At 43.0% G+C, this 27744-nt stretch overlaps 1 protein-coding gene across 2 annotated transcripts; it reads right to left on the bottom strand.

Annotated features, from left to right (window-relative positions):
• Positions 1-10410: 10410 nt before the first annotated feature.
• Positions 10411-19026, bottom strand: LOC133884446 (SAC3 family protein A-like). 2 transcript variants are annotated; one of them, XM_062323863.1, is made up of 13 exons: positions 18377-19026; positions 16948-17781; positions 15383-15835; positions 15024-15122; positions 14427-14530; positions 13712-13880; positions 13054-13521; positions 12785-12925; positions 12490-12549; positions 11953-12083; positions 11739-11872; positions 11415-11644; positions 10411-10960 (listed from the first exon to the last, which is right to left on the bottom strand). In XM_062323863.1, exons 1-13 carry the CDS (start codon positions 18428-18430, stop codon positions 10862-10864), a joined length of 2976 nt encoding a protein of 991 aa, XP_062179847.1. In that variant the 5' UTR covers positions 18431-19026; the 3' UTR covers positions 10411-10861. The 2 variants fall into 2 exon arrangements, with proteins under 2 accessions (XP_062179847.1, XP_062179848.1); XM_062323864.1 differs by lacking the exon at positions 18377-19026 and having other exon boundaries at positions 16948-17319; positions 17412-17553.
• Between the last annotated feature and the right edge of the window lie 8718 nt (positions 19027-27744).

The raw sequence follows: 27744 nt of genomic DNA, 5'->3' as shown, positions 1-27744 counted from the left end.
ATTGATACTATTGTGGTTACAGTTTCATATGATCAGTTGGTAGTTGCAGTGTAATTTCATATATGTTGGTTAAGTTAGTTACTCACACATATGTTTAGGTTGCTTACCGCTTTAATTAACTTAACCGCATGTTTATATTCTTGCTAACAGCTCAATACATAATCCTTAGAGTCGGGATTCTATATATCCATATCGTGTAAGTCTTGCGAGTACTTTCGTACTCAGGGTGCTGCTCTTAAGTTGATGCAGGTACTCCGGCTGCTGAGGAAGGGACGATGTTCAGCTACTTTGTGCCTGCCGATCAGGGTGGTTGGCAGGAGTAGTGCATTCTACTCCGAAGCTCGAACTTTTGGAGTGGAGCCTAAGGGCATGTGGCTTCACTCTCTTTTGTTGTCTAGTTTATTCTTTCCGCTGCGTAGATCTTTGGATAGTTAGGAGTTGAGGGGTTTTTGTCTCCTCCTAGCTCGCTTTTGTTATAAATTGTTGGAATCAGTTGCACGCTTAATTTTTGCAATATAAATGTTTATTACTTGCTCTTTATTAAGCTATGTTGTGATGTACTATGTTGGAGGCATATGTTCCAATCCTTGGGCACAAAACACGTGCCGGGACTACTGGAACATGATTCTGTTTAATCGTCGAGGTTGGATTATGAATAATGATCCTCCTGATGATTAATTAGAATACTGTTTGGACGGTTCCTCACAGATATCTTTATGGTTCTTTGTGTGGAGATTTGAATTGAATGTCTCTCAAATTCAAATCTACTCTTAGATTCTATTCAGCTCAAACCCAATTCAAATTCAAATCCTTTGATTCAAATCATCTTAAAAAAAAGCTTGTGATCTAAGCTAAAATCATAATTCAAATATATTTATTTGAAATGATCATAATCCAAAGTCAAATTCAAATTTCTTATTTGAATTTAATCCCAAAACCAATTTTCTTTTCTTCCCCGGGCCAGATTCTTCTCTCCCTCTCTGTTTTAGCCCAAGCGCCAGCTGGGCCCGGCCTCTCTTCTTCTCCTCTCTCTTCTCCCTGGCGCAGCCCAGCCAGCTGGCCCACCAGGCTATTTCCTCCTGCGTGCGCTTGGCCTTCCTTCCCCCATGCTCGGCCCAGCTCACACCGCGCCGGCCTGCTCCCACACGCGCTCCCGCACGTGTTGCACATTCGGCTGCTTACCCACCGCGCTCTCTTCTTCCTCCTCCAGCACAAAGCCGCGCCTCGCTGTCTCTCGCCACCACGATGGCCGGCAAGCCACTTCCTCTCTCTCTCTTATACCGCCGTGCTCTCCCGTTCTTTCTCTCCCTCTCCGCGTTCTCTCTCCCGCAGCCCAAGGGCCTAACGCCGCGCGACTTTCACGCCCTGCCCACTCGTGGACTGCGCAGAGCGCTCACGCCGTGGGAAATATGGTGGGCGCCGCTCTGCCACCTCACCACCGTGTTACCACCGACGACTGCACAACGTCATGCACCATACCACCTTGCTGTGCTCCCTCTCCCTCTATAAATAGAGCCGTTCGGCCTCTCTCTCTCTCCGTTTCCCCAAATCTCTGCCAGAGCTCATGCCACCACACCATTTCTCTCAGTTGCAACTCCGCCGTCACCGACCTGCCACCACGTACTGCTATGGAGCGCCAGGAGATTGTCGCCATCTCTGTGCTACCGCCCGTCCACCTGGAGCCTGACGGAAGGCCGCCCGCGCCGAAGCCAAGCTGTTCCATCGCCACTGCATCGACGCACCGCCTGCCGCTGTCCAGTTCCTCACCGTTCCTGAGCACGGTGGTATACCTAGAGGACACTTTTGTATGCATCGATCATGATGCACTTGCCCGTGCCACAATAGGGACATTCCTCCTCCTCCGTCAGTGTAATACGGTGCTGGAGATTATTAGGACTCATGAGCCTCCTCGCAGTTCACTCTAAGTTAGTACAGTTAGAACCACTATCAGGATGGCGTTGTAATTTGTGTATCGTCCCATTGATCTTCGCCCTTTTTACATTTTCTAAGGCATGTTAGGCAAAACTCCGGTACACCACTAGGGGTATTGTATAAGCCATTGTACGTTTGGTCGACATGTTTATTATGATTGTTATTGAATGCTTGTGGTATGTCTTGATGGTCCGAATAGAATCACAATACTAAAACACGATACATAAAATATATTATAACATTAACAATAACATAGTAGAATGAAGAAAATTTCATTATACTGATATTAACATAGTACCATAACACCGAGAATAGCATAAAGTTATGAAATTAACAATAACATAGTAGCCTATAGGTTATGTCCCCTCTTGGAGACAACCCGTCATCGCATCTGCCCTTGGGACCCTATACCTCTACGCTCCCACCTGGTTAGCTGAGTACATCAGTGGGTTCAGTGGTACGATCATCCGTGTAGGCTGTGCAACAGGCGGTGGAGTGGCGTAGTTATCCTAGGAGAGTTGTGTCCCTGTAAGTGGTGCATCAGGTAGCTGCAACGCACCGTGCTCATCACTATGTCCGAAGATGTAGGAGTACACAGGGACATGACTACCATCCCTGGTGAGCAACTCCATGTAGCTACCCTGCGCCTCTACGTCTCAGAGATCGTCGATCTCTGCAAATAGAACAAACGAAGAAAACATGTTAGCAACGATAAAACGTGACATACTTAACAATTGATTATGCATGAAACGAGTGTCGTACCCTGGCCTGCTCATGGGTAGCCTGACTCGGTAAACCCGACAGGAGCCGGCCCGAAAAAACCCAACCCGGCTTTGTTCGACCAGTGCATAGGGCTAGGCTCAGGCTTAACTTCCTGCTCGCAAATTTTTTCGAACCAGGCTCAAGCTTCAAAAATAGGCCCAAAACCCGAAAAAGCCTCAAAAAGCCCGAGAAAACACAAAAAAGATTGAGCCCAGCTCGAAAAAACTATTGTCAAGTTGGGCTCAGGCCTAGAAGTCCGACTCAACGTCAGGCTCAATTCGGGCTTGGGCTTGTGGTTTTCCCATTGGGCTTTTCAAATCCCAGCCCCAACCCAGCCTTTGAACAAGTATAGTCGTACCTGAGCTAGGGACGCGAGAGCTCGAAGGACATGGGTCCGCGGAGGACGGGTGCGTGGCCCCGATGCTGGCGGAAGTGGTCACCGACACCGGAGAACGAAAGCCGAGGCCACGTGCCACTGTAGTGCGGGTCAATAGCCCGGTGAAGAACTTTCCTCGCTGTAGTAGGGGTGCAAGAGGAAGCCGGGGTGGAATACGGCCTCAACAGCTCAGCGACAAAGGTCAGACATACCAGTGGGTGAGGCGGCTAAGTGAATGTGGCCGATGGGCGTGGTATGAGAGGAGCCGACGCACGTGGTCCCGTCGCAACATCCGAGGACAAACTGCAACTGAGCGTCTAGAAGACCTTATTCATCTAACTTATAATCGGGCCTAACATCATGCTCACCTCACCCTAGGGACCTCGAGGCCACTGTCGATCCGTACCTTGGTCGCCCGTGCCTTGACCTCAACCTGGTACAGTATGTCCCTCTGCAGAGAAAAATTTCATTTGATTACACAAATGTTTTGTACCAACAATTGTTGGAAATGATGAGTTGTGTACTGTTATTCGTACCTCAAGCAAACACACCTAGTCCTTGTGTGTCGGATATGTGTCACGCATGTTCAGCACGTGCAACAGAACCTCAATCGGTGTGTACATCACCCGAATTTGCGTCCGACCTAGGAACCAAAAGATGTACTCTGCGTATGCCTCCTCAGAGTGTGGTCGATCCTTGTCCACGATGTGCTCGATAGCTTTGTCCCATTCAGCAACCCACGTGTGCACACGAGATGCAAACACACTCGTGCTATGAGCCCCCTTCTGTGTCAACATGCAAAAACATAAGGATTAGAAAAAAAAGGTGCAGGAGCGCATCGTATGAAAATGTAATTACAACATTACACACCTGTATATGTTGGTAGGCACTGTCCAAGTAAGCTACAGCGGGAACATTTGGAACTTCCCGAACTGCCCCATCACGCGATGCGGTGAGTACTCCTCGACGTAGATGTCGTTGACGAGGGTGCACCGCATGAGCTAGTACTCCTGGTACGAAGTCCAAGGGAAGCGTGTCGAAGTATCTCGTCCTCCGTGTACGACCTCCTGTAGACGTCATTCACCGTTAGCTTATCGAATTGGTGAACGAAGTTTAGGTACGTGCTTTGTGTCTACTCGCTGGACCAACTCGGTTGTGCAACCAAACTAAGTTAGATAAACAAAAAAAAGATAGTAATAAACATACGTACACAAATATCATAGCACTTACCTTACGTCTGCACCACAACGACCCCATGGTCAGGCCGCAGACACCGTCCGCTAGGAACTAGTACGCGCTATGGTCAATAATAGACGTGCAGATGGCGAAGCGCTCGTACAACCACATCTAAAGCAGCAAGGGACACCCGGTGAGGATCACATTTTTATCGATCTTTGTGCAAGCATCACATAGGCCGTAATACATCGCAGTCGGCACAACGGAAGCCAGCTGTACTGCGGGACATCCTCCGGATCGACGTCCGCAACCTCTCTGGCATAGGGGATCATGCTCCTCGAGATTGTGTTGCCGTGGATCTCAGTAAATATGGCCCACCCAAACAACAACATGAGGTACGCCTCCAAGTGGTGTGACACGTCCTCACCGCCTGCCAGTGGGTGGATTTTGTTCGCCTGTTAAAAAAGGAATAATTGCAAATATCTTCATCCATTAGTAATGTAAAGGAGATGACAAAATAGTACAAGACATATGTACCACAAATCGAATGAGAAATGCCTTTGTCGGGCCGTGCTACTCGGTCCCTGGGAAAGCCCTTAACAGAGCTAGATTGTCCCTCTATTGAACAATGGAGAAGCGTCCCAGCAGCTCGTTGCATCACACCACGTCCACGTCCCTAGCCCCAACAGCGACACCCCACAAGACAGGCCCATTAAGAGCGAAACATCCTCAAGCATGGGCGTCATCTCACTGCACAAGAGGTGGAATATGTGCGTCTCAGGACCCACCTATTAACAAGGGCCTTGTCATAGCTGAACTGTGTGGGCACCTCCGAGCCCCCCACCAATGCGTCCACCTCCCCCGGTTGACACAATAGAAGTAGCCTAATAGCACACAACCTGCAAATATAATACAGTTTGCAACGAATACAAATAACAAGTTGTGCAAAGCGTTAAATTCAAATTATACATACCTCGGGATCCAACACACGTCAACCCTCATGAGCTCATCTGGCACACGGAGTCATAGTAGCGGGAGCTCCTTAGTCTGCACGGAGATGTGGTATGAATGGTGCCTAACGTCGAGCTGAGGGTCAAGTAGCTCTAGCTGTGCCATACCTGCATGTTCACAAATTATTTACAATTTTATAAGAAAAATAATTACAGAGCAAGAAGTAAGTGTCCAACATATAACATGACATAATAGATTGTTCAAAGCATACAAAAATATGTTAGAAATCACAACTTAACACATTACAACCTCAAACATAGTCACAGTCTCACTACTACAATAGTAAACTACAATGTTCTGCACATGAATATCCATCACACTACGAATTACAATATTAATCGAACTCAATGACTCAACAAAGTTGACAATCGACGACCACGAGGACGACTCCCATCTACAGTTGAGCCGGAAGGACCTACTTCTGTGGGGTTCACACTTAGGATACCAACAGTGCATTTATTGTAAGTGTGCCATATTTCGTTGCACTTGCTGCACCATCTCACGCGACATCCAGCTTCTGCTTCTTCCATGTCATTACAGAGCCTCGTAATCCTCGCTGTCCCTTCTTCTGGTTCATCTTCTCGGGATCAGGGGTGAAAACACAATCGGGCCCAAGTTCCTTCATGAAAGATCCATAAATCCCAAAACAATAGACCTCATAGTAGGTGTTGAACATAGCTTCCTTCTTGAAGTAGTCAAAGATGTACCTTCGAGTCCTCATTCCCGTCACAGCACACGATGCAATCATATGTGAGCATGGCTTATGCAGTAGCATTAGCTTGTAGAAGGTGCAAACACACCTGTTATAAAAAATGGTGCACTCTTGGATAACTCTCTCACTCTTTACCGCTTCTTCCTTTGTCCCTGCATAGAACTTCGTATTTGTGTTATGTAGTTTCCTTGATCTTCACCCGGTGCATTTTTGCATTATCCTTCTTGTCTTCCATGTACTTAGTCATCTTCGTCCCATAAATTAGACAAGCATCATTCAGCGTCGTGTGTGCTATTGCATAGCGCTCCCTAAAATACTTGCACATCTCTTGAAGTATGAACTCTACAATCCCCACAAGCGGTAACCTCCTCACATCTTTCATCACCCAGTTGTAAACCTCTGCTAAATTTGTAGTTATAATGTTGTACCTAGCCCTATTTGTGTCATAGAGCAAAGCTCACTTCTTCTTAGGCTCATTCTCAATCCACTCGCTAAATAACCTAATAGATGATCTGGTCCTATATGTTATGCCAGCTTCATTGTCTGTTGGCAGGGACTCATGATGTACTAGTTCATCCTCCAGTCCCCTTAGGGGCCTCCCTGCATGCTCCAGTGTTTGCTTCTTTGTTAGCTCATCCAATATCTTTCAAAGAGTATCAAACTTTCGCTACTGATTCTGATCACACATCATCGTGAACATGTTCATGAGGTTCTTGTTCTTAAATTGGCGAAAGAAGTTTGCACCCAAATGCCTAATGCATCACATAATCTACAGATCTGGCCACATAGATCCAATCAAGCCATAATCTACAGATCTGGCGAGCATCTCAGCAAGCCGGTCATGTATAAGGCACATGTTCGGCTGAGCACCAACAATTATCATCCTGTCATGGTACAGGAACCAATACCAACTGCTGGTGTTCTCACTCTCTACAAATGCAAATGCCAACTGTAGGACTTGGTTGTTCCCATCAACTCTAATAGTAGTCAGGATCTATCCCTTGTACATGCTGGTAAGGAAAGTACCGTCAATGCACATGATATGCCAACAATGGTCGAAAGCTTTGATACATGCTCCTAATGCGAAGAAGCATCGCTTCAAAACATACTTGCTAGGTTTGGATAATAATATATACTTATCAATGTCGTAATACATCATCGGGTTCCTTCGAGTAATGGTCTGTAGCAAATGTGGCAGATTGTTATATGACGCTTCGTAGGTCCCAAAACTTATCTCAATTTCCTTCCTCTTCGCCCTCTATGCCTTGTTGTAGCTGATAGTATACTTGTATTCCTCCTCAATTTACCTGATTATGAATCATGGTTCATAGTTCAGGTTGTTCACAATCTGGGCATACATCATATTAGCGACAAAGGCTAAGGTGATGTTCCTGTGGCTAGGCTCAAGTTTGTCCATTGTGCAAGTGTGGACGACCACAATCGACACCTCCCAATATTCAACCCACTTCCTCTTGAAGCCGTGCACCCACCACAGGCAACCCTCCTTCATGCACTTGACATCATATTCCTTCTTTTTTAACTTGACAACATAAAATTGTCGTCAAAACGATGTCACTCATTGAGTCACAGTATCCTTCATGGTCTGACTAGTATGATACATAGCACCATCGATCATCTCATTCTGCGTATACTACCAAGGCACCTGATTCCCCTTTCACCATAAGGTTGTGAAAGTTGAGATTGTTCCAGTCTGCGGGAATAAGAGCGTCGTCCTCATCATTCGACATGTCATACTTCGAAGATTCATCAAGCTCAAGATCATCCCGCTTCATCTGTTCAATTAAAGAAGGGATTCATTCCCTCTCGTCTGCCTTACTGGTCGGTTCAGTCGTATAATCCGATGAATGTGCACCATCTAGATCAACATCCTCATCATACTCTTCTTTAACACCCTCCTCATCCGCGTACCCCCACACTGCATCTCCCCAACTGCCTCCTTATTCTTCCATTGCACAAGCAATATAGGAGGCTAACCTCTGTGCACAACATCATGCAAGTACCTCCTCCAGACTTCATCTTCCTTGAGCATGTACACCTCCCAGTACACATCATCTATCAGGTGGTTGCTCACAATGCTAATAGTCATCTCTTGAACCTCATGATCTATTTTGAAACCCTGCATCAACCAGGCGTATAAGTGTCCGACACTTTTGTGCATAGGCTTGGAGAAACCCTTGTACAGTGACATAAATATGGATAGTACTACCCTCTCTTGACCACATAATATTTTACTATCCACATAAAAAAATTCTAAACTACCACTGATCCGACATACTTGACAACCGTCGATAAAAACTCTAATATTATCACGACAGAACATAAAAAATTATATAAAACTACATATATAATAATGCAAAATAAATTACAAATATGACCCAACATGTAATCTATATTGCAACAAAATATTTCCTAGCCGCTACATCAAACACCTCTAAATCATATATCTACTATCTCAGTTATGACTACACAATGTCTAAATCCTACATCTAATACCTAACACGTTTAAATATTACATCTAATTACTAAAATATACGTATAAACATGATCTAGTTGCTAAACTATATCTAACCCTAATTCTAAACCTAGATTTACATTGTAACCTTCGTCTAGTGGCTATCCTACCAGGTTTGTAAAAAAAAAAACCATAGATCTAACCTCTAACCAATGTCAAAACCTAGCAGTAGTGGCTATCCTACCAAGTTTGTAAAAAATAGAGAAAAAAACATACATCATTCCCCCGGCAGGGCTTCGCCGTAAAATTTATCCTCCCCTCCCCTCCCCTCTCCTCCTCTCCTTCCTCTCTCTTGGCTGTGTTGGAAGAAAATGGCATGCTGATGTCTGCAAGGCCGACGCGGCCGATTTATATACCCAAAAGGTCTGACCCACTATTTAGGTGACACCTTTTAGGTGGGCCCATCTAGCGTTGCAGTGAGGAAGATCTCGCCCGTTTAGCGGATGCGAGCAAGACCTCAGGAAAAAGCATTTAGTATGCCCTACCAGCCGGGGCCCATAAGGTCTCACCCGTTCATCAGACGAGAGCAAGGTCTCTCGTCCGATGAACGGGTGACGGTAGCCTATTGTTGTTATTTTTTGAAACTATTATGTAGTTTTGCAAATATTAATATATATATATATATATATATATATATTCTGTGGCATTGTCACCAGGCTGGAAACGAGCCGTGCCGAGCCTCGTGAAAGCTCAGCTTGGTTTGCAAACTGAGCTAAAATGTTGGATCAACTCGGCTCGGTTGCTGGTTCGAGCCAGCTCGCGAGCTTGCCAATGGCGAGGGCGAGCGAGCGGTGACAGCCTCCACGACACGGCCCAGACGACGGCGGGCGGCATGGCATGAGGCTACAACCTCCACGGCGCAGGCGAGTGACGATGATGACCTCCATGACACGGGCGACAACAACCTCCACGACACGGGCGATGGCGACCTCCACGGTGCGGGCGGCGGTGGCGATGTGGCGTGGGGTTGGGGATGGGGAGTGGGGAGTAGTGATGGAGGAGAGAGATGAGACCGATGAGACCCACGGGGGATGCGGCCTGTGGGACAGGCGAGGAGGTAGATCTGGTTGACCTCAATGAGGATGGGCTCGACGACGTCATGGGCTCGTGGCGGATGAGCTCGAATCACAGGTTGCCGAGATGGTGCGTGACGCTGTCCTTGCGGCCTGTGAAGTTGTCGACGATGATGACGCTGTCACCGCTGACGAGGAGCTTGTCTACGAGGTGGTTGCCGAGGAACCCCACGCCCTCAGTGACAACGACGTGCAAGGAGGGCTTGCGGACGTCGACGGGGAGGCGACGCATGCTGGTAGCGGAGACGGAGGAGCCACTGCCGCGGGGGATTCTGGTGGCGAGGGCGTTGGAGGTGGAGGCGGAGGAGGGGTGCAGGGTGTGGGAGGGGCTGATGAGCAAGGAGATGAGGAGGATGAAAAGGAGGTGCTATTCGCAGAGGAAGTAGGAGACGATTACGAACACTAGACAAGGGCACATGCTCATTTGGCTTGCCAGCTAGCTCAACTCGATTAAAAAACGAGCTAGTAAGGTGGCTCAGGCTCATCTCGTTTGAACAACGAGCTGAGTTGACCTAAACCTTTACAAGCCCAATCTAACTCGTGAGCCTTAGCTTTTTATCGGACCCTAGCTGCAACCCTCTTCAGACTGCAACCCCAACCCGCACGCTCCGCCCGCGTGCTCGGCGAACGCTGGATCCAGCGCCGCATCGCGTGCACGCCCCCGGCGGCCGCTTGATAGGTGGCCTGTCCGCTGGTGCCCTCCCACCAGAGGGCTAACACTGGCCGGTTTTTGTATCCCGGTAGATCGTTGACAGTACTCACAATAGGAGTAGCAAAATATAGCAGGAACATGTACAAAATGGTACTAGCACTCGGCAATAAGTACTCTTCCGCAAGTAAAAATTGATATTTCTATAGAACAAATAGTTTACACTCTACAGCCTACACAGACAACAGGGCCGCCAGAGAAAGGTGCCCCAAAAGAATACATGTATGCGTCAAAGCTTTGGTCGTGTTTCTCAACATTTTCTACACTTCGACGCCTGGTAGGTAAATCTGTGATACAACGCCACCCTCGCCACACAAGCATGTAGCTCTGTGCTGGTAGCTCGTGTCGGCTAACGCTGCTTCAGAATTTGCCTTCTCAAAGAACCTCATCAGAGTGCAGCTCTGGATGATTGGATCAATTAGCAAATGCCGGAACCAGCTAACCATATCCTCGCTCAGATTCTATCCTTGAACTGATTCATCTGGTGCTCCCGTTGCATATTTTCTACTGAAGAAGTGCAATACATCCACAGCTCAGCACCAATACTACCGAGTATCAACCGTCACTGCTATACCTTTTAAGATGCTCGTGCAAAAAAATCATTAACGGCAAGTGATGCGTCACCATGTGCAACAGCATTCTCTGGCTCCGGCATGTAAAGTGTAGCAGCAGAAGCCTGTGCAGCAAGGTAAAGGTAATGCAAAAAAAGCTGCATGTTAGAATATAGGAGACGACTAAATTCAATGGCTGAGAGTTGCGATGACAGACTTATGCTAAAGCATGGACAGGGTATAGCACATTTTAGCATAACAGTCGAGCATTTAGTTAAATGATATGCACTCAATTTGTTAGATCATTCTTGCAAACTTTGACAGGAGTCACAGGACAGGAATCTGAGCGTGCTTGTTTAGCATAATCCAAAGCAAGCAGTTCTTCAATTGGAGCTGTCTAGTGTTTACCTTACTCAGGAAACACATGGATCTATTTGTCTCCACTAAACCATCTAGTTGGGGCTGCGGCTTGTAAACTATAGCACCCTCCCATATCTTAGATGATTGGGAAGCAATTAATTTAATAAGCACAAGAAACTTATTATACTGTCCAGAGAGGGAGGGAGAGAGGACTGGTACCTTCATGTCTATCTGCAACTCTCCACCGTTATCTACTGAAAGAACAGCCCCATGCGCTTTTAACCATATTTCACATTCTTCTGATCCATCATCCCCATTGATTACACAACCTTCACTATCTGATCTCAAGAATCCCAAAATATGTGCAACATATCCCACAGGTACAGTTAGGCGATACGATTTAGACATGCATTTCATAGCTTCAAAGCGTATCCGCTCCACATATAGATCTGTTAAAGAGAATGATTATAGACATTAAAAAACCTCTTCCAAGAACAATAGTACATTTTAAGTTGAAATAAAAGATAGAAAATTGCCCTTTACCCATGAGACATGAGTTCAAATTGGGCGCCTGCTTGTATAGTTTAAAAAATAGGACATAATTGCCAGATAAAACGGCAGCATGAACTGCAAGTGCATGCTTAACAGCCCCATCTTGTTTGGCTTCTTTTGACAAGCTGAAAACATTGAAAATATCAAATAAGGCCCGCTTAGAACTAACAATGGGTTTCGATATGCTACTATTTACAACATATACCTTGCCATTGATGACAGCAAGTCTCGTTTATTATTAGAGTGTAGCATGACACAGAGCAAATTGTAAGCAGAAAATTCAGAATAACAACCCTTGATTCCTTCTGCATATAGCCTCTTCAACTGTGACTGGCACTGCAAGAGTTGTTGATGAAGAAACAGTTAGGACTATGACATTCATAAAGCAGTAGAGTAGATTTCTGGGTATGTATTTCGCGTCAAGATTGCAAATATAAATTTTACGCAAATACAGAAACAAGTTTTAGTCCCAATCAGCATTCCAGAATCAGTAGCAGTGATCTTCATGATGAATATCAGTGAAAAACCAACTTACCCAACCTAGTAGCTGCTATAATTGTACATTGGATTGCCAATAAGCCAATCTACCGAAACAAAAGCAAAACCCAACCTGGACCTTTATCTTCTCTATATTTTTTTTCTTAAACACTATATGAAGTTACAAAACTACTGGCAAAAGAACATCCATATAATTATTTGATTGATATTTCAAAATGTGAACCAAATAGAAAGACAGGCAGACCTGATTATATTCGGGTAAATCACCAGCTTGCATTGCTAAACGGGCATGAGTTTCGTAAACCTGAAACAAGTAACCTGAATGTTATAAAAGCATTCACATTGCTGAAAAAATGCCCTAGTGCACGAGATTGATGAATATTTTCTTATGGCCAATTATAGCATTTGCACTAATAACATATCTTGTGTGATGTCTTGAGTCATTGACCATAGTAAGAAAAATAGGCAGTGTTCACTTCTCTACTTAATAATACGCTGTAGTAAGCACAGCAGGAATGCAATGTAGAGCTGAAAACTACCTTGACGGTCAGTTCATTCTGGATTCTCTGAACTGTAAGATCTTGGCGAATAGATTTCAGTTGATCACATTTGTAAAGATAGTTCTTTTCAGATGTTTCAACCATTGCAAGAGCCTTCTCTAAGACATCTTCTGGCCTTACCTGAAAATAACATACTCAGAGAAGGCAAACAGTAGAAAGGATCAAGCGGCAGCTATGAAATTGAAGGGTCACCGTCAGTGATGCTTTTCAATCTAGAGTTCAGCAAGATAATTGGAGAGTGTTATTACCGTGGAAGGATCAGGTGCTGATGTAAGGCGTAGATATCGTTTCTCAATTTCTTGACATGTTCCCTTGACTGTCAGTGCATCCCAATCCATATCCTCTACAGCCATGCTAGTGCCTTCTTCGTATGTTCTAGTAAGAAGAGATGAACTAGCTCTTCTGGTATGCATATTATCCACTGCATTTTTATTTGCAGAGGAGTTTCTTGATTTTAATGATGAATCCTGATTCTTTTCAAAACGCTTAGATCTATGCTCCCTACGTTTCTTTTCCTCAGGTGAATTTGCTAGCGCGGTTGCACTGGCATAACATTTGGTTAGATCGTGCTCCTTATCACTGTCACTTGAAGCATTTCCATTTTGTATTTGACTTGAATTACTATAGATCTTTTGCTTCTTGGCAGGCCTCTGATTGACTTTGTTTAAAGGTGCCTGACGAGACTGGTGAAACTTCCCATGATCCCAACTGCCGCCCTGCAATGGATTTAGCTAATATCATGAAGAATGGGCTTAGTAGAGCACAAGAACTAGCTTGGAATACCACATATATTGATAATGGCAGTTTGGAAATGGAAGCTCAGAATAACAATATGGGAGTCCATTCCTCCTGTATGTTAACAGTTTGAAGACAAGATTTTTACAGGAGCAACAGGTTAGTGCTTACCGTTCTATTTTTAGGTTCCGAAGTACTGTGGATATTACTATTGACAAACACTTTTGCTATTTGTTCCACCTTATTGGTAACTTTTTCGTCCACAACAGGCTCCCACCTACTTTTCACACGTTTCCTTGGGGTAGATGCTGACGAGAAGGGACTTGGATTGTTTGCATTGCTGCAAAGAAACAATATCAGACACAGCGAAAAAATTATCTGGATTCTCTGATTCTGCAAAAAACAGAAAATAGCAAGGAATCCTAGTTACACCATGAATTCGGGGCAAGTAGCGGATATAACATGGACAGCAGATTAGACGGATATCCATTTGCTAAGCACCAAAACCATTCATCTAACTGTTTAAGTATATGAGCTACGAGGCTAAAAATGCCCTACGGGTAGAAGTCCATAACTTATATTGAGGTCATCTGACGACTGGCAATTATTACCGAAAAAGAAATATTATTACATTTTCTTAGCTTGGTAGCTTTTGAGGGTGTCAGCTTCAGAGAATACAAATTAATCAGAAGGTGATACTGTTGAGGTGTGATCTGAAAATTCATTAATTCATACTAGTGTTGGTTGTGCCTGTGTGGTACCGAAGTTCCAAAACGACAGGCTACAAAGTTGCATCAGTCAATGTATTTAAGGTCTCAACCACATTGTCAAGGTCTAGATCCTTTATTTGTTGTCAGGGGAGGGAGTTGAAAAGAAGCACGCACACCTTTTCTCAGTCATAGCCACAACACTTTCTGGCAAAGGAAATAGTGGTTCAGTGTTCCAATTCATAGTAAGAAGGGTTCCATCAGCAATAGCTTTACTCATGATCTGAAATTATGGAAAAAGAATAACAAACAACTGAGATTAAAGAGTCGATTTATCATTTAAACAAATCAAAATTGACGTAGTAGGGGAAAAGCTTAAAAAATGAAGCACAGGCATGTATTGGTGGCCAATATCTTAAGTGAGTCTGACTGGAAACTTAAAATCAGTCATGCCCCAGAATGGCAGCATCCATATTCATTGAAACATCCCTGTTTCGTGAACCACATTTCACCTACATATGCTGGAGAGGACTTCAGCTCTATCATGGCTAGCGATGCTTGGGACAACAAAGCCTTTGTCCCAAACAAGTTGGGGTAGGCTAGAGATGAAACCCACAAGATCCAACTAAAAAGATGATGAGAAAATAATAATGATAATAAAGGTACTAGTAATAGTAAAAGATAAAGTAATAACGGTACTGTTGTTGTCTTTTTGGCAAAAAAATTACCTTGCAACTAATAAAGACCATACATAAAGAACAAAAAATAATATTTACCTCTTCCATCATACTCCGGCAGGCTGCCCTCTGGGCATCATCCTTGCAACGATTGAGGTTCCTCATAGCATAATTACGGAGTGAAAAGGGGATAAATCTCTAAACAGGAGAAATGAAAAATGCATGGTTAATATGCAAGTACCAAAATATCTCATTTGCCTAGAATGGTGAGTTATAGATCCCAGCTACGGCATTTTTTGGTTAGCTTTATTTCCCAAAGAATTAAGCAATTTACTCCACATGCACTGAATTTAATCCTGACAAATGGAATATTAGCCAATTAAGATACAATTTCAGTTTTTTATGCATTTACTTTATGTATTGTTATTTCCCTTGTGAAGAAGAGAGCGGAACATTACATCGTCAGAACCAACTTGAGTTGCTTTAGCATCATTCGTCGGCATGGAAATGCTAACATAGGCAGGTTTCTTTGATAAATCAGCTCCTAAATTTTTCTTCTCACTCTTCGGCATCACCATAGAGAAACCTGGATCAATCTGAGGATTGGTTGGGATCTGTATTTTGCTTTCGCTGGAAGTATCTGTTGTCACAGAACCCTGCAAGTTTTGTTGAAATTTTTCAGAAACATGGTTGACCGACAAAATATTCAAGCTTGGACCTTTAGAATCTACAGTCCTCCGCTGATCTTCAAGGTTTCTTAGTGGTGCATGATTCCAACTCAACGTGTTCTGAGAGTATGCCGATGCCTGGTTGGCATAATGATTTTGAGACCACGGGACACCTGCTGCCTGGCTATACTGGTCTTCTGCCTGATTGGCATATTGATTTTGAGGTCCTGGAATACCTGAATCCTGGAGAGTGATGATTAGATGATGAGCGCTCTTCTCATGATTAAAGCAGATTACATGCTACAGAGCACATAAGAAATTAAGCAAATCATCATAAAAAAAATGGAATGGCATTGTAAATTTCTCAAAGAACAGCTCCAGCGTTTCCTTATTTCCAAATTAAATATCATAAGTTCATGTTTTGGCAAATGCAAAATATTGATGTACTTGATAATCAAAAGTAGCAACCTTGGTAAATGAAGCCAGGCCATGAATTAGATAGCAATAGGTACATGTACTAACTACATTAAAAAGTCTTCTTGGAGGCCCAGCCAAGGGCCATAGCCATTCCTTTTTCAACAAATAACGCAAGAAAATATAAATTTTCACCACTTGAATACTAACATAAATGATAAAATGGGTATGGTTATCTTTGTTTGGGCTCCTCAATTTTATTCAAGCTCCACCACTGGAATTGGCATGTTCTTTGAAAAAAGGAAACTTCTTATGCCAGCTTGACATTGAGCCAAAGAGGCTCAACACAGTATAACATGCATCTTATTTTTAAACATTCCTCCACTTCAACTAATATTGATCTTTATTCGTATGCTATGCGGATAATTTTCAAAGTATATTGTATCATGCGTGCACTAAAAGCTTCTCTATGCCACAGCACACAATAATCGGTGTGACTGCCACAAGAAATACATGCATAAATTATAATAAAAATTATTACAGATTGTAATATGCAATATCATAATGGGTATATGTGTAGTTGATGAAGCCCATCTCAAAGAGAGCAGCTGCACTGAAATGCATGGAAAAGATGATAACTAAGTTGAATATACTACACACTGATTAGATAAAATATGCATGCAAAAAATGCAATGGAATAGGTAACCAATATATGATGATCAAGACATCACTTGACTAAATGAAGTAGCAAGAACAGTCAGTATTTTGGTTTCAGAATCTTGTTAATATAAAGATGTGCAGTTCTCCTGAGTGTTCTTTAGAGAATTGAAATAGCAAACAAAGCCAGACAGCCTAAAACTTATGAGAAATCATTGTACAGACTGTGCTGAAGAAAACTATGTGCATGGAGTAACAATTTATAGTGAAAGGAGGTTCAATACCTTCATAGGAGGTGCAACAGAAGCAGAAGCAACATAATTACTTTTCCATGATGTAGTGCCTGGTGGAGGTGGCTGGCTACTAGGATAGGAGTAACCAGAAGAGGTGTTAACAGCTATGCTATCTGCGGTACTGTTCCCAGCAACTGGATTGCTAGAAGCACTTGGCACAGAGTGATCGTAATAGTATGGCCACTGGTTATACTGCTGCTGATATGGTAACGAATTGGCAGGCACTGAAGTGGAACTCTGGAGTGCATTTGCATCAGATGATGAGTAGTTTTGGTATGATGGGGCATAATTATTCCCTGAGCTTCCACCATTCCATGTGTTGTTCTGATAATAGTAGCTGCTGCTTCCATATCCTGGCGCCGTCTGATGACCCCCAGCATTGTAATATGTGTTACTTGTAGGACCAATGTAAGACCCTGAATTTTGAAATGAAGTAAGAGGCTGATAAGCTGCACCTGGATGTTGGTTTGCTCCTTGCTGGACAGAAGAATCATTTGTAGCTTGTGGGTAGCTATAATAATAGTTGGCATATTCTACAGGGTTGTAGCCATGTTGAACTGAACTTGAGTAAGGTACATGAGAGTCAGTTGTGTTTTCCGTCCCCATAGTCGACTGGGCAGTATGATGCGCACTGCTTCCCACATTTTGATCACCTCCTGAAACCGATACATCCCTTTGTGGATCATAGTAAACAGTATCTTGGCTAGGTTTGTCCACTGGATAGTTCCATGAAACTGTTGCTGTCCCCGTTGAAGAGGACCACGAATGATGCCCAGGAGGTATAGGCGGATAAGGGGATGGATTTGTCTGTCCCATGCCAATGACCTGTCATTACCAAATAAAGTGATCAGTCTCAGTGCATCTCTAATCTAAATGGTGATTCCAGAAAGGTGGGGTAGAAATATATTAAGTTCAGACCAGTGCCAAAAAAAATCACCGCCAAAAAAATCACCAGTAGAATGATGGTGTGACTAGACGTTTCATAAGATCCCAGACGACATAGTTTTAACTTCTAACCAGTAACCTCTGTATGCTCAAAACTTTCATATTCGATGTAATATAACACACCAGATTGATAAAAACTGGTACAGATACAACTAGCAGAGCAATCTTCATTAATTATTTAATCAGTTCAAATCTAATTTTCCTAAAACCAGCACACATCATTGTAGCTCAAGTATATGTTATAAACATTTTCCCCAAGGTACAATAAATTGCGTACGCCATCATGAAAAATAGAATCCTCTACACCTGTAGTAATTAGAACATATCACGCACTTCCCAACTCCTAATTACATCATATCCACAACAAAAACCAACCACATCATAATCGGTGGAGATAAGCTGGAATCAAAGCAGCAGCTAAATTTAAACTACGGAAAAAAAAATAGACAGACATATGTCGAGTCACATCACGTACCTCAGCGTGCGGGGCGTCGGATGCAGCGGCCGCCCCGGCGCCGTGGCTCGCCATCCTCCCGGTGCTTCAACCCTAATGCCCAGTCAACAGCCGCCACACGCGCACGAATCGATCCGCGGCGAGGAGAAGAAACGGATCAGATGCGGCGAACGAGCCAGAAGGACGGGGAATTTGAGGGGGCGAATCGCGTGGGTTAAGCAGTGCGGCGAATTTTTTTCGGACCGAAATTTTTTTTTGCGGACCGAATTTTTTTTTTTTTTTGAGCGGAAAGCGAGGAGATGAGGCAGGAAACGAATAGGAGTTCCTTCCCTTTTCGGGCGCGCCGCGTTGCGGGTTGGGTCGGTTGGGTTTGGGTGTCGTCAACGCTCCCGCTGCCCAGTGGCGTCGCGGGTCCGCGCCGGAGGGCTGATGCAGTGATGCGGTGGAGGGAGTTAGGGGGCAGGGGGAAGGTGGCTTGCGGATGCGTCGGAGGCGGCGATTGTTTCGCGGGGAGAGAGCGTGGTCCGACCGGAGAGCAGCGAGATCGGCGACACGGGCGGCGGCCGCAGGCGGGAAGGGCGAGCTTGGCTGCGCGGGCGACTGGCCGTCGATTTGCGGGGAAAATGGGTTCAGCAAGACTCGGGGTTGCGATTGGCGGTCTACCCAGGCGAGATGTGTGAAGATTGCAGTGAACCGGTTGAGGCCATCTCTAACTGTTATCTTAAAATTTTATCATCTATAATACTATTATATTATTCACTATTATTATTACAGTATTTTTTTTCGAACCATCTTCAACAGATACTCATAAACTCACTTCACATTTTCTCTCTCCTATATTATAATCTTTTCCTTCAACCACCCTCTTCGTTCTCTTCTCTCTTCTTTTTCCGTCGTCCTCTCTTATCTCTTCTTCTAGCGGCGGCCTCCCCCTCCCCGCGCCTCCCCTCCCTCCGCCTCCCTCTCCCGGGCCTCCCCCTCCCTCCGTCTCCCCCTCCGGCGCCTCCCCCTCCCTCCGCCTCCCCCTCCCGCGCTGACGAGGATCTACTGCTGCCCGCGCTGCAGGTTCTATGTCGAGCTGTCCAGTACCTGTCTGCACATTACCTGTGGCACTGGCGGCCATTGCCGAGGATCTCCTCCTCCCTCCGCCTCCCCCTCTGCCCGCGCGACTCTGGACTTCCTCCAGTTGGCGGGAGCAGTGGCCGTTAGGTGCCACGCGCGCAGGAACAGTGATGCGGACGCTCGCCGACGCTGACAATTTTGAGGTGAGCAAAACGGATGCGGCTACTCTGTAGACCTGGATACCGACTCCGTTGGACGCATTTGCGGGGTGACGCCGAGCGGCATCCGACGTGGATGCCGCTCGGGACTGGGATGAAGCCGCTGTTAGAGATGGTCTAACAACGGAAATGGATCCTCTAACTTGCTGAACCGAAGGCACGAATGAATAGTATTGTAAAAAGTAATTTGTGAGATGAGCTATAGTAATGTACGGTAAAACTACGTAACATGTGTACTATTTATACGAGTATTATAAGGAATTTACTGTAGGCCAGGTATTGTAGTATTATTGCAGATTACTATAGTTAACCATCTATTTTTAATCCAGCAGCTTGTAGCAAGGCTAAAGTCACAGTAGCTTAGCAAAGTCAGAGTATCCATTTTCGGTAACACGGGGTCAACAATACGATTGGTTTAATTTGGTATTCTTCCTAGACAATTTTCAGTGGACATTGATACATGGAGACCCATGTCTAATTTTTTTTATCGAATCGGATATTTGAATCTGAGTCAGATTCTAATGCATGTGTCAGATTCTGAGTTGTATTTTGCGTGTCCAAATTTTCTTTGCGAATCGAACATCTAAATCTGAATCAGATTCCAACACCCATGTCTAGCTAATATTGGTGGTGCATAGTGTTACTCTCTTGTCACTATAGGGGATAATCCCTCACAGATGGACATGTTGATCAATATTTTTTAGTTAGATCTAATGGCTTCAAGAACACAAAAAATTTATTCAGATTCAGACCTCCCATAAGATAATAACCCTTATATCATATGTATTTTTTTATAGATTAGATGAACTTGTTACATAATATATTTTTAACATCTTACAAGCCAAGTCCCCCTTTTATATAACAAGAGAAAAGATGCATATACAAATGACCGTGACAAACTCTATGGCATACCTACACCTGACGAAACCAACTATTCCTAACTCATCATGACGAAAGATAGGCACGCACGCCCTGCTTTGGTCGTCCTGCATGCCCCATCTCACCATCGAACACTGTCATACTCGTCTACGAGGTCATCCTAATGCTACGGGATGGGTTACTACGCTACCATGCCTGCCCACGACCTTGCTCGCCGAAAGGGAATATCTAAGGAAGGAAAAATACTTGAGTGGGTGGCATTAAACATGATTTAATTGACTATGTGAATATTTGCCCTTAGTCGTAGGGTTTTGTCCTCGACCAAAGGACTGATCGTCGGAGCCCTGTCCTAGTGGCAAGGTGAGGCCTTGGTCTTGAGGGTATTCGTCTGTCTATTGACACGTGACAGCTTGGGGCCCGTCGAGTGGACACCCCCTTACCTATTATACCGATAGTAGCCTCCAAGCTCCATCGAGGATATGGTGGACTGAGTGGTTGTGGTTACTGTGCGACGTGTAGTCGTGGTCAGGTCCGGTTGCATCACTTGGTACCTAGGTGAGCACAGGTCTGCCCTGGGGAGTGGTTGTCGATGCGGCCCACCTTAGTGGTCGACTCAGGGAATCACATCCTGAGAAGAGGTTAAATGTCCAAAGAGATAAAGAGAGAGAACGTGGGAGGGGAGAAAACGAAATAGCACCGGACTCGAGGGAATTTTGATTCCCCAAGCGTGGCTTTTAGAATTTTGAAAGGACTAAGCCCTACAACGGTTGAGATACCACGACGACCCTTTAAATTGGAGCACTGAGGTCCTTCACAAACCTTTATGGCGCCTCCCTTAGCCCCCAAACTTTCGCGCCAAGAGCCCTTCGCCTCCAAGCTTTTGCGCCCATAGTCCTTCATCTCAACCACTGTTCTTGCCACCGCAAACTCTACTGACATCTGATGGCTCACACCGGCAGCGAGCCCGCTTTTCAAGGATGAGGCAAATGTACGACGCCGGCCTTCTCACCCGCCGCCTGACCTCGAGGTATCGCTCTGGGGAGAGCGCACCTACTCCCCTCTAGAGGGAGATTGTGATGTATGTTTCCTTCTTCTTGGCCGGCCTTGTGCCACCCTTCTCTGAATTCTTTACCACCGTCATTTCCTTCTTCGACATCTGCCACCTGAACCCCAATTCCATTCTCATGCCGAGCATTTTTGCTCATTTGTGTAAGAACTATGTCGGGGTCGAACCATGCCTCAACCTCTTTCGGTTCTTCTACACATTCCGGTCGATGATCAAGCCAGCCATCGGAAGTTGCGGGTTCCATCTCCACGATGGCTCCATAAACTCCTACATCGAGGTGGGCTTCAAGTCATCGCAGTCGGGCTGGAGGGAGGATCGGTTCTACCTCACGACAGACAACTCCTTGGACAGCCTCCACGTGCCGAGCGCGCTAGTGCAGATCACCGACAACTCGGGGAGCATCCCATTGATAACTTCGGAGCTACTGACCCTCACCAAATGGATCAGACAACTTGGAGAGGTCGGGCTAATGGGATCGGACGTTGTCCATGATTTCAGCAAGTGTCGGTTATGCCCCTTCCGGAGGAGAGCACATTTGGCATTCTAGTACGCCGGGATTGATGACATCTCTCGGGAGAGCTATGCAGGTAATATTGTAGCCATTTCCTTAGCGTTTTTTGTTGGGTGTGCGACCTCTCAAGTCTCCCTATTAAGCAGATCTTACTGATGAGGCCGTCAACTCGCGAGTCTAAATCCCAATGTCGGCTACCCCGAGGAATGATGACCCTCCTTCCGATGCTCCTCCACTATGCGATCTCCCTTTGTCTGAGACGGCACGGCTCAGGATGGTAAGTTCAGCATTTTCCCAAAATTCCAGCCTCTAAGCCTTCTCCTGGGTTAGGGTTTTATGATTTGCACCACTGTAGGATCTTCCTGAGGTCGATGTCCTATATTCAATAGTCGATAAGGTCATGGGGGTCACTTGGGACATCAATCCTGGTGCCCAAACAATCCCCTCATCACCCAGTACCGCCCCGGTCGGCAACCAATCTGGTTATGGTACAGACTCATCTGGTTGTGACGATGACCAGGCCACTCAGAGTCAGCTATTGACCATGGTTAGAGGCTCTGCGAACAGTGCCGATCAGCAGAGGGATGACCATCCTCACCCACCGATCTGACCGGAGACGACCAAACTGCTGCTCGTCAATCCTTAGGGCAAGGGGGGGGGGAGATCGATGGTGGATTCAGCCTCCCTAGAAGCGTCCAAATGCATCCGTGGAACGCCAACCACCGGTGGCTCTCTAGTGGTTAGGCTCTCCCCCCCCCCCCCCCCGCAACCCGGGTTGCCGGTGTATCTAAGTTTAGCTCCGGCAAGGGGTGCTTGGTTTTGGGTTTTAAGCCAATCCGGATGTTCTGGGTTGCCGGAGTCTCCGGATTTTGCTCAGAGCATGGGTGCTCGGTTAATGTCTAAATGTTTTACCCGGAGTCTCCAGGTTGAACCTGGATACTCCGAGTCAGTAAAAAAAAATACTGTAACAGCTAGTTTTTTGGGAAGGGTATAAATACCCCCTCACCCCCTCCATTCATTTGTTGCTGTTGCTGAATCAACTCGAGACAAGAACATTCATAGCCATTCAATAGCCCCTCCCACTCCTCTAGCGCATCAAATCTTACAAAGTTTTTTAGAGTTGGGTTGAAAAAGTGAGATTGAGTGCTAGTGAGCATAACTTCATCATTTGAGCACTTGAGTTCGTCATCAAGCCACGGATTCGCGTTCGTTACTCTTGGAGCTTGGAGATCCTAGATGGCTAGGCATCACCCGGAGAGCACCCAAGCTTGTGAAGTATTCTAGAAAGTTTGTGAAGGTCATCCTCTCCTCCGCAAGAGAAGATGAAGCTTTGAGTAAACCCAAGCTTGGCCTTCGTGGTCACTTGGTGAGGATAAGGGTTAAAAGAGACTTGACTCTTTGTGAGTACCTCAATGGAGACATAGGATCGTTGGATCCGAACTTCAAGAAATAAATCATTGTCTCATTTGTGTTCTTGCTTCTATTATTATTTTATTTAGTGTTTTGAGTGTAGGTGTGTTCTATGAGATATGAAATTTAAAGAGTGCTCATGACATGTGGATCAAATTGTAAGAAAAATATGATGGATCCAACATGACAAATGGTAATTACATTGATGAGTTGATGATTGTGGATGATTCTTTCATCTCAAGCTCTAACAATGAACATGATTATTCTCCTTCAAGTGCTTATGTTGATGAATCTACAACTACATCTACATCACCATGTTGCTTTATGTCAAAAGGCAACAAGAAGGTAAAAAGTGTTGTTGATGATGATGATAATGATAATGAATATTCTTATAATGATCTTATAGAAATGTTAAAAGGCATGGGCGAATATATTGGAAAAGAGAAATCTAAAATGAGAAATTTAAAGAAGGAAAATGCTTCTTTGAAGGACTTATGTGAGGAGCTAAAGCGGTCTCATGAGGATCTTAAGGAATCTAATGAGAAGCTAAAAATGTCTTATGAGATTCTTAGTGAAACTCATGAGAAGCTCAAAGAAGCTTATGATTCTCTTGTTGTCAATTTATCTGAAAATATCAAAATGGACATAGGCATTATATGTGATTTAATTGATGATATGCCATGTGTATCTAGTTTAGTCATTGCATCTAAAATTGATATATTCACTTCTTGTGATGCATCGATAGATATACCTTGTAGCTCAAATGTAGATGCTAGTTCTTTCTCTATGCTTATTGATACTAACCTTGTAGAGGAGAACAAAGAGTTAAAATATGAGATCAAGAATTAAAGAAGAAATTAGAAGGATGCTGCAACTCGAAGACCGCTCTTGATGATATCTTGAATTATCAAAGAAGCATAGATGATAAGAGTGAACTTGATTTCCACACAAGAAAAAAGGAGAACAAACGAACAAGGCATAATAGAAGGCATCAAAAGAAATATCAGATACAAAGAAGATGAGCAAGAAAGAAGAGAAAAGTCTCTCTTATATGTTGTGCTTCAATTGCAAGGAAGTATGGCACTTTGTGTCAAGTTGTCCTAGCAAACTTGATGAGAAGCCAAAGACATCAAAGAGGCAAACCAGCATGAAGCAAGATAATGTGACTATGACTTGTTATAATTGTCGAGAAAAAAGACATATCGGTAAGAATTGTCCAAATAGTAACACTCCTAAGACTATTCTTTTCAATAATCATGATTTGCTTAGGAAGACTACAAATGGTACCATAATTGCTAAGGTTGTTATTTCACATAAACTTCATACAAAGACCATTTGTGTGCCTAAATCTCTTATGACTAACATTCAAGTACCCAACATGGTTTGGATACCATAAGGTGCTTGAATTATTTAATATGTACTTGAAGAGGCATTGGAGGCTTGAATCATTTGTGAAGAAGTAATTTCACACCTTATGCTAAAATAGAGTCACGTATAAGGACGAACTTTCTATATTATGAACCAATGTCATCTCGGTAACAAGTATTTATATTGAAGTATCTAGTCTCTAGCCTTGAGTAGGTTACATTTTTTATTTATGAATAATATTATTGTTTGTTGCTCTCTTATGCATCATGTTATGATTTAGCTTTTGAAGCATATTTATTTCAGTTCAAAACACTTAAAAGTGTTGCTAGTTAAATCCCATAGTTCTTTATCCAAGTTTTATGAGAATCTTAAGATTAAACATGTTTCTTTAATTGATAAATTAGATGTAATGCCTTTAGTGGATTTAGATATGTCATGTCCTAATTTTATTTCTATATCTATGGACAAATTTACTAATTCTTATATTGATGATGTTTGTGCTTCTAACTATATTTCTTCTATAGCATCTTCGAAAGAAAGAAAATATTAAGCTAAGGGCTCAACTTTAAAAGCTAACTAGCAAGTATGTGAAACTATAAGAAGATTATAATGAACTTTTGTAAACTCATGGAAGTCTTGTAGCTTCTCATACTAAGCTAGAAATAGCTTATGAGGTAATTCTCACAATGATAAAATCATATAAACCTCATATGGATAATAGTACACTTTCTTTGCATAACGTAGATTTAACATGTGCTTGTCCTATAATTTCAATTGATCCAAAATTTATATCCAATAATGAATTGCCTATTATTCCTTGTTATTCTAACAAAAATGTCTCCTCTAGTTCTACTTGTGAAATTAACCTTATAGAGAACATTAAGAAGCTCAATGATCATGTCAAAAAAAAATATGACAAGAGGCCAATCAAATGATCTATAGATGAAAATGAGGGCATTGGAGATTTGGCTAATTATTTGAGGATTTATCATATTGCTAAAAGTGCCAAGTCATGTGGAAAATATTAATCATCTATCCAATATCACTCTATGGGTAACACTCTATAACAATGTCTTTAAAGAGATAAGTGTTTTTAAAATTCATATTTTCATCTTTGTGATAGATACATAGTCCAATAGTATTTTTGGAACTTTTCACATATGGACACTTCCGATTGAAAAATTGGAATATCCGATGGTCCAAGAAACCAATGAAGGTTTTTTACCCTTTGCATGTGTAGGTTTTGTATCTATGCATGAGTAAGAGTTTATGTTTTTTGCTTATCTAGCATCACATCATGATTTACATGCTCATATTTCTATATGCTATGCATTCTCATGATCATGGCAAGTTGATGCAAAATTTCAAATTGAGACACTCCATCTATGGTTATGTTTGATTTGAGTTGCTAGTGGAGTTATTAAAAATCATCTCATTAGAATTGTTTTTAAAATCAAAATCTTAACTCAAACTCTCTCAAAGATTTATGAAATTTTTGCTTCCAGTGGTCTGACCGCCATGATACCGGTCCGACCGCCAGAGTTATATAAAGAGGTTTCTGAGTCCTCTGCTTCCAGTGGTCTAACCGCGCCTTTCCCAGGTCTGACTGCTAGAGGCTCATTTGATATTACTTGTCTTTATTTGGATTCTATTTGGCTCTTTCGAGAAATTAATGAATTATCACATCATGAGGGAGTATTACACTTTATGCATATTACTTACTCATGAATTGTGAATAATTGAGGAATACTACTTAGAATTGCTATTATTGCTTATCTAGTATCTATGTGGTATGTCAAGCTCATTTAAGAATCAATGACTCAAAATATCCAATAATTGATCCACATTTGTTTTTAATTGAAACTTGAGATCTTCATTGTGTTTATACTTCTCTTTTAATATCAAGATTTTAATTGGAATCATTTTCTCATTCGGATCAAATCAACTAATAGACTTATGAAAATTCACTTATGCTAGTTGATCTTGTGAAGAATGTGACATGAAGCATAGTGCTTAATTCTAAACTTTCAGCACATGCTTCATTGAAAGAAAGTTGATCTATGTTATCTTGCAATTACCATTTGAGATATCTCAATATACCATTGTATTTACTTACAAATGGTAATTATAAAAGTGGTAATATTTGTTGATCATCTTCCTTTCAACCTTGTGCTTCTAATGATTAATTTTTTTTTGAAATTTGTTTATAGAAGCTAAGGTTAAGATATCTCATCTCTTGTATCATTTTTCAAAATATTAGGTTAAGATAAGCTTTTGAGCATGAATGCAATTCCTTTATTTTTATTATATACTCAACCATATTGCTTACTTCATTTGTTGAACTTTGTGAATGATCATTTGTTGATGTCGTGCCTTAAATGTATTTCGGACAAGTTTTCATAATTTATATAACATTTTGTCCAAATTATGTCTTTATGGATCTTAGAAGTAATGAGCATGCTTATTTAAATCTAATATCTATAGCATATTTGCTCCCTTCAATCCAACATATAGAGTAAGGCTCTATCAAAAGTTTGTAATAGCTAAAATATGCATATTGACTTCAATTGGTATCTAATTTATATTCATATGCACTGTTTATGATAGAGTTAACTCTATGTGTTGAGGTTTTTACTAACCTTTACATACCTAATGAGTTCGGGGACCAAATTATACTTAATAAGTTTTAGGTACAATGAAGATGCAATGGATGTTGGGCTAATTCATTGACAAGGTCTTTTCAAAAGAAATATCATTTCAATTGGAAATCATAAAGAATGTCTTCTTCTTTCAATTAGTATTCATAAAGATCTTCTCTTTCAACTTCAATTTTAATTGGAATCATAAAGAATGATCGTGTCAAAGTGAAGCCAAA

The sequence above is a fragment of the Phragmites australis genome, chromosome 11 (assembly GCF_958298935.1).
Source record: "Phragmites australis chromosome 11, lpPhrAust1.1, whole genome shotgun sequence".
NCBI classification, from domain to species: domain Eukaryota; kingdom Viridiplantae; phylum Streptophyta; class Magnoliopsida; order Poales; family Poaceae; genus Phragmites; species Phragmites australis.
This window is presented reverse-complemented; position numbering and strand designations above follow the sequence as displayed.

Excerpts from the sequence above, each read along its gene's own strand:
- LOC133884446 (XM_062323863.1), bottom strand. The coding sequence starts at position 18,430 with ATGGCGAGCCACGGCGCCGGGGCGGCCGCTGCATCCGACGCCCCGCAC. Across the intron at positions 17,782-18,376 it reads CCGACGCCCCGCACGCTGAG|GTCATTGGCATGGGACAGAC; the intron begins GTACGTGATGTG and ends TGGTAATGACAG. Across the intron at positions 12,550-12,784 it reads AGAATGAACTGACCGTCAAG|GTTTACGAAACTCATGCCCG; the intron begins GTAGTTTTCAGC and ends TACTTGTTTCAG.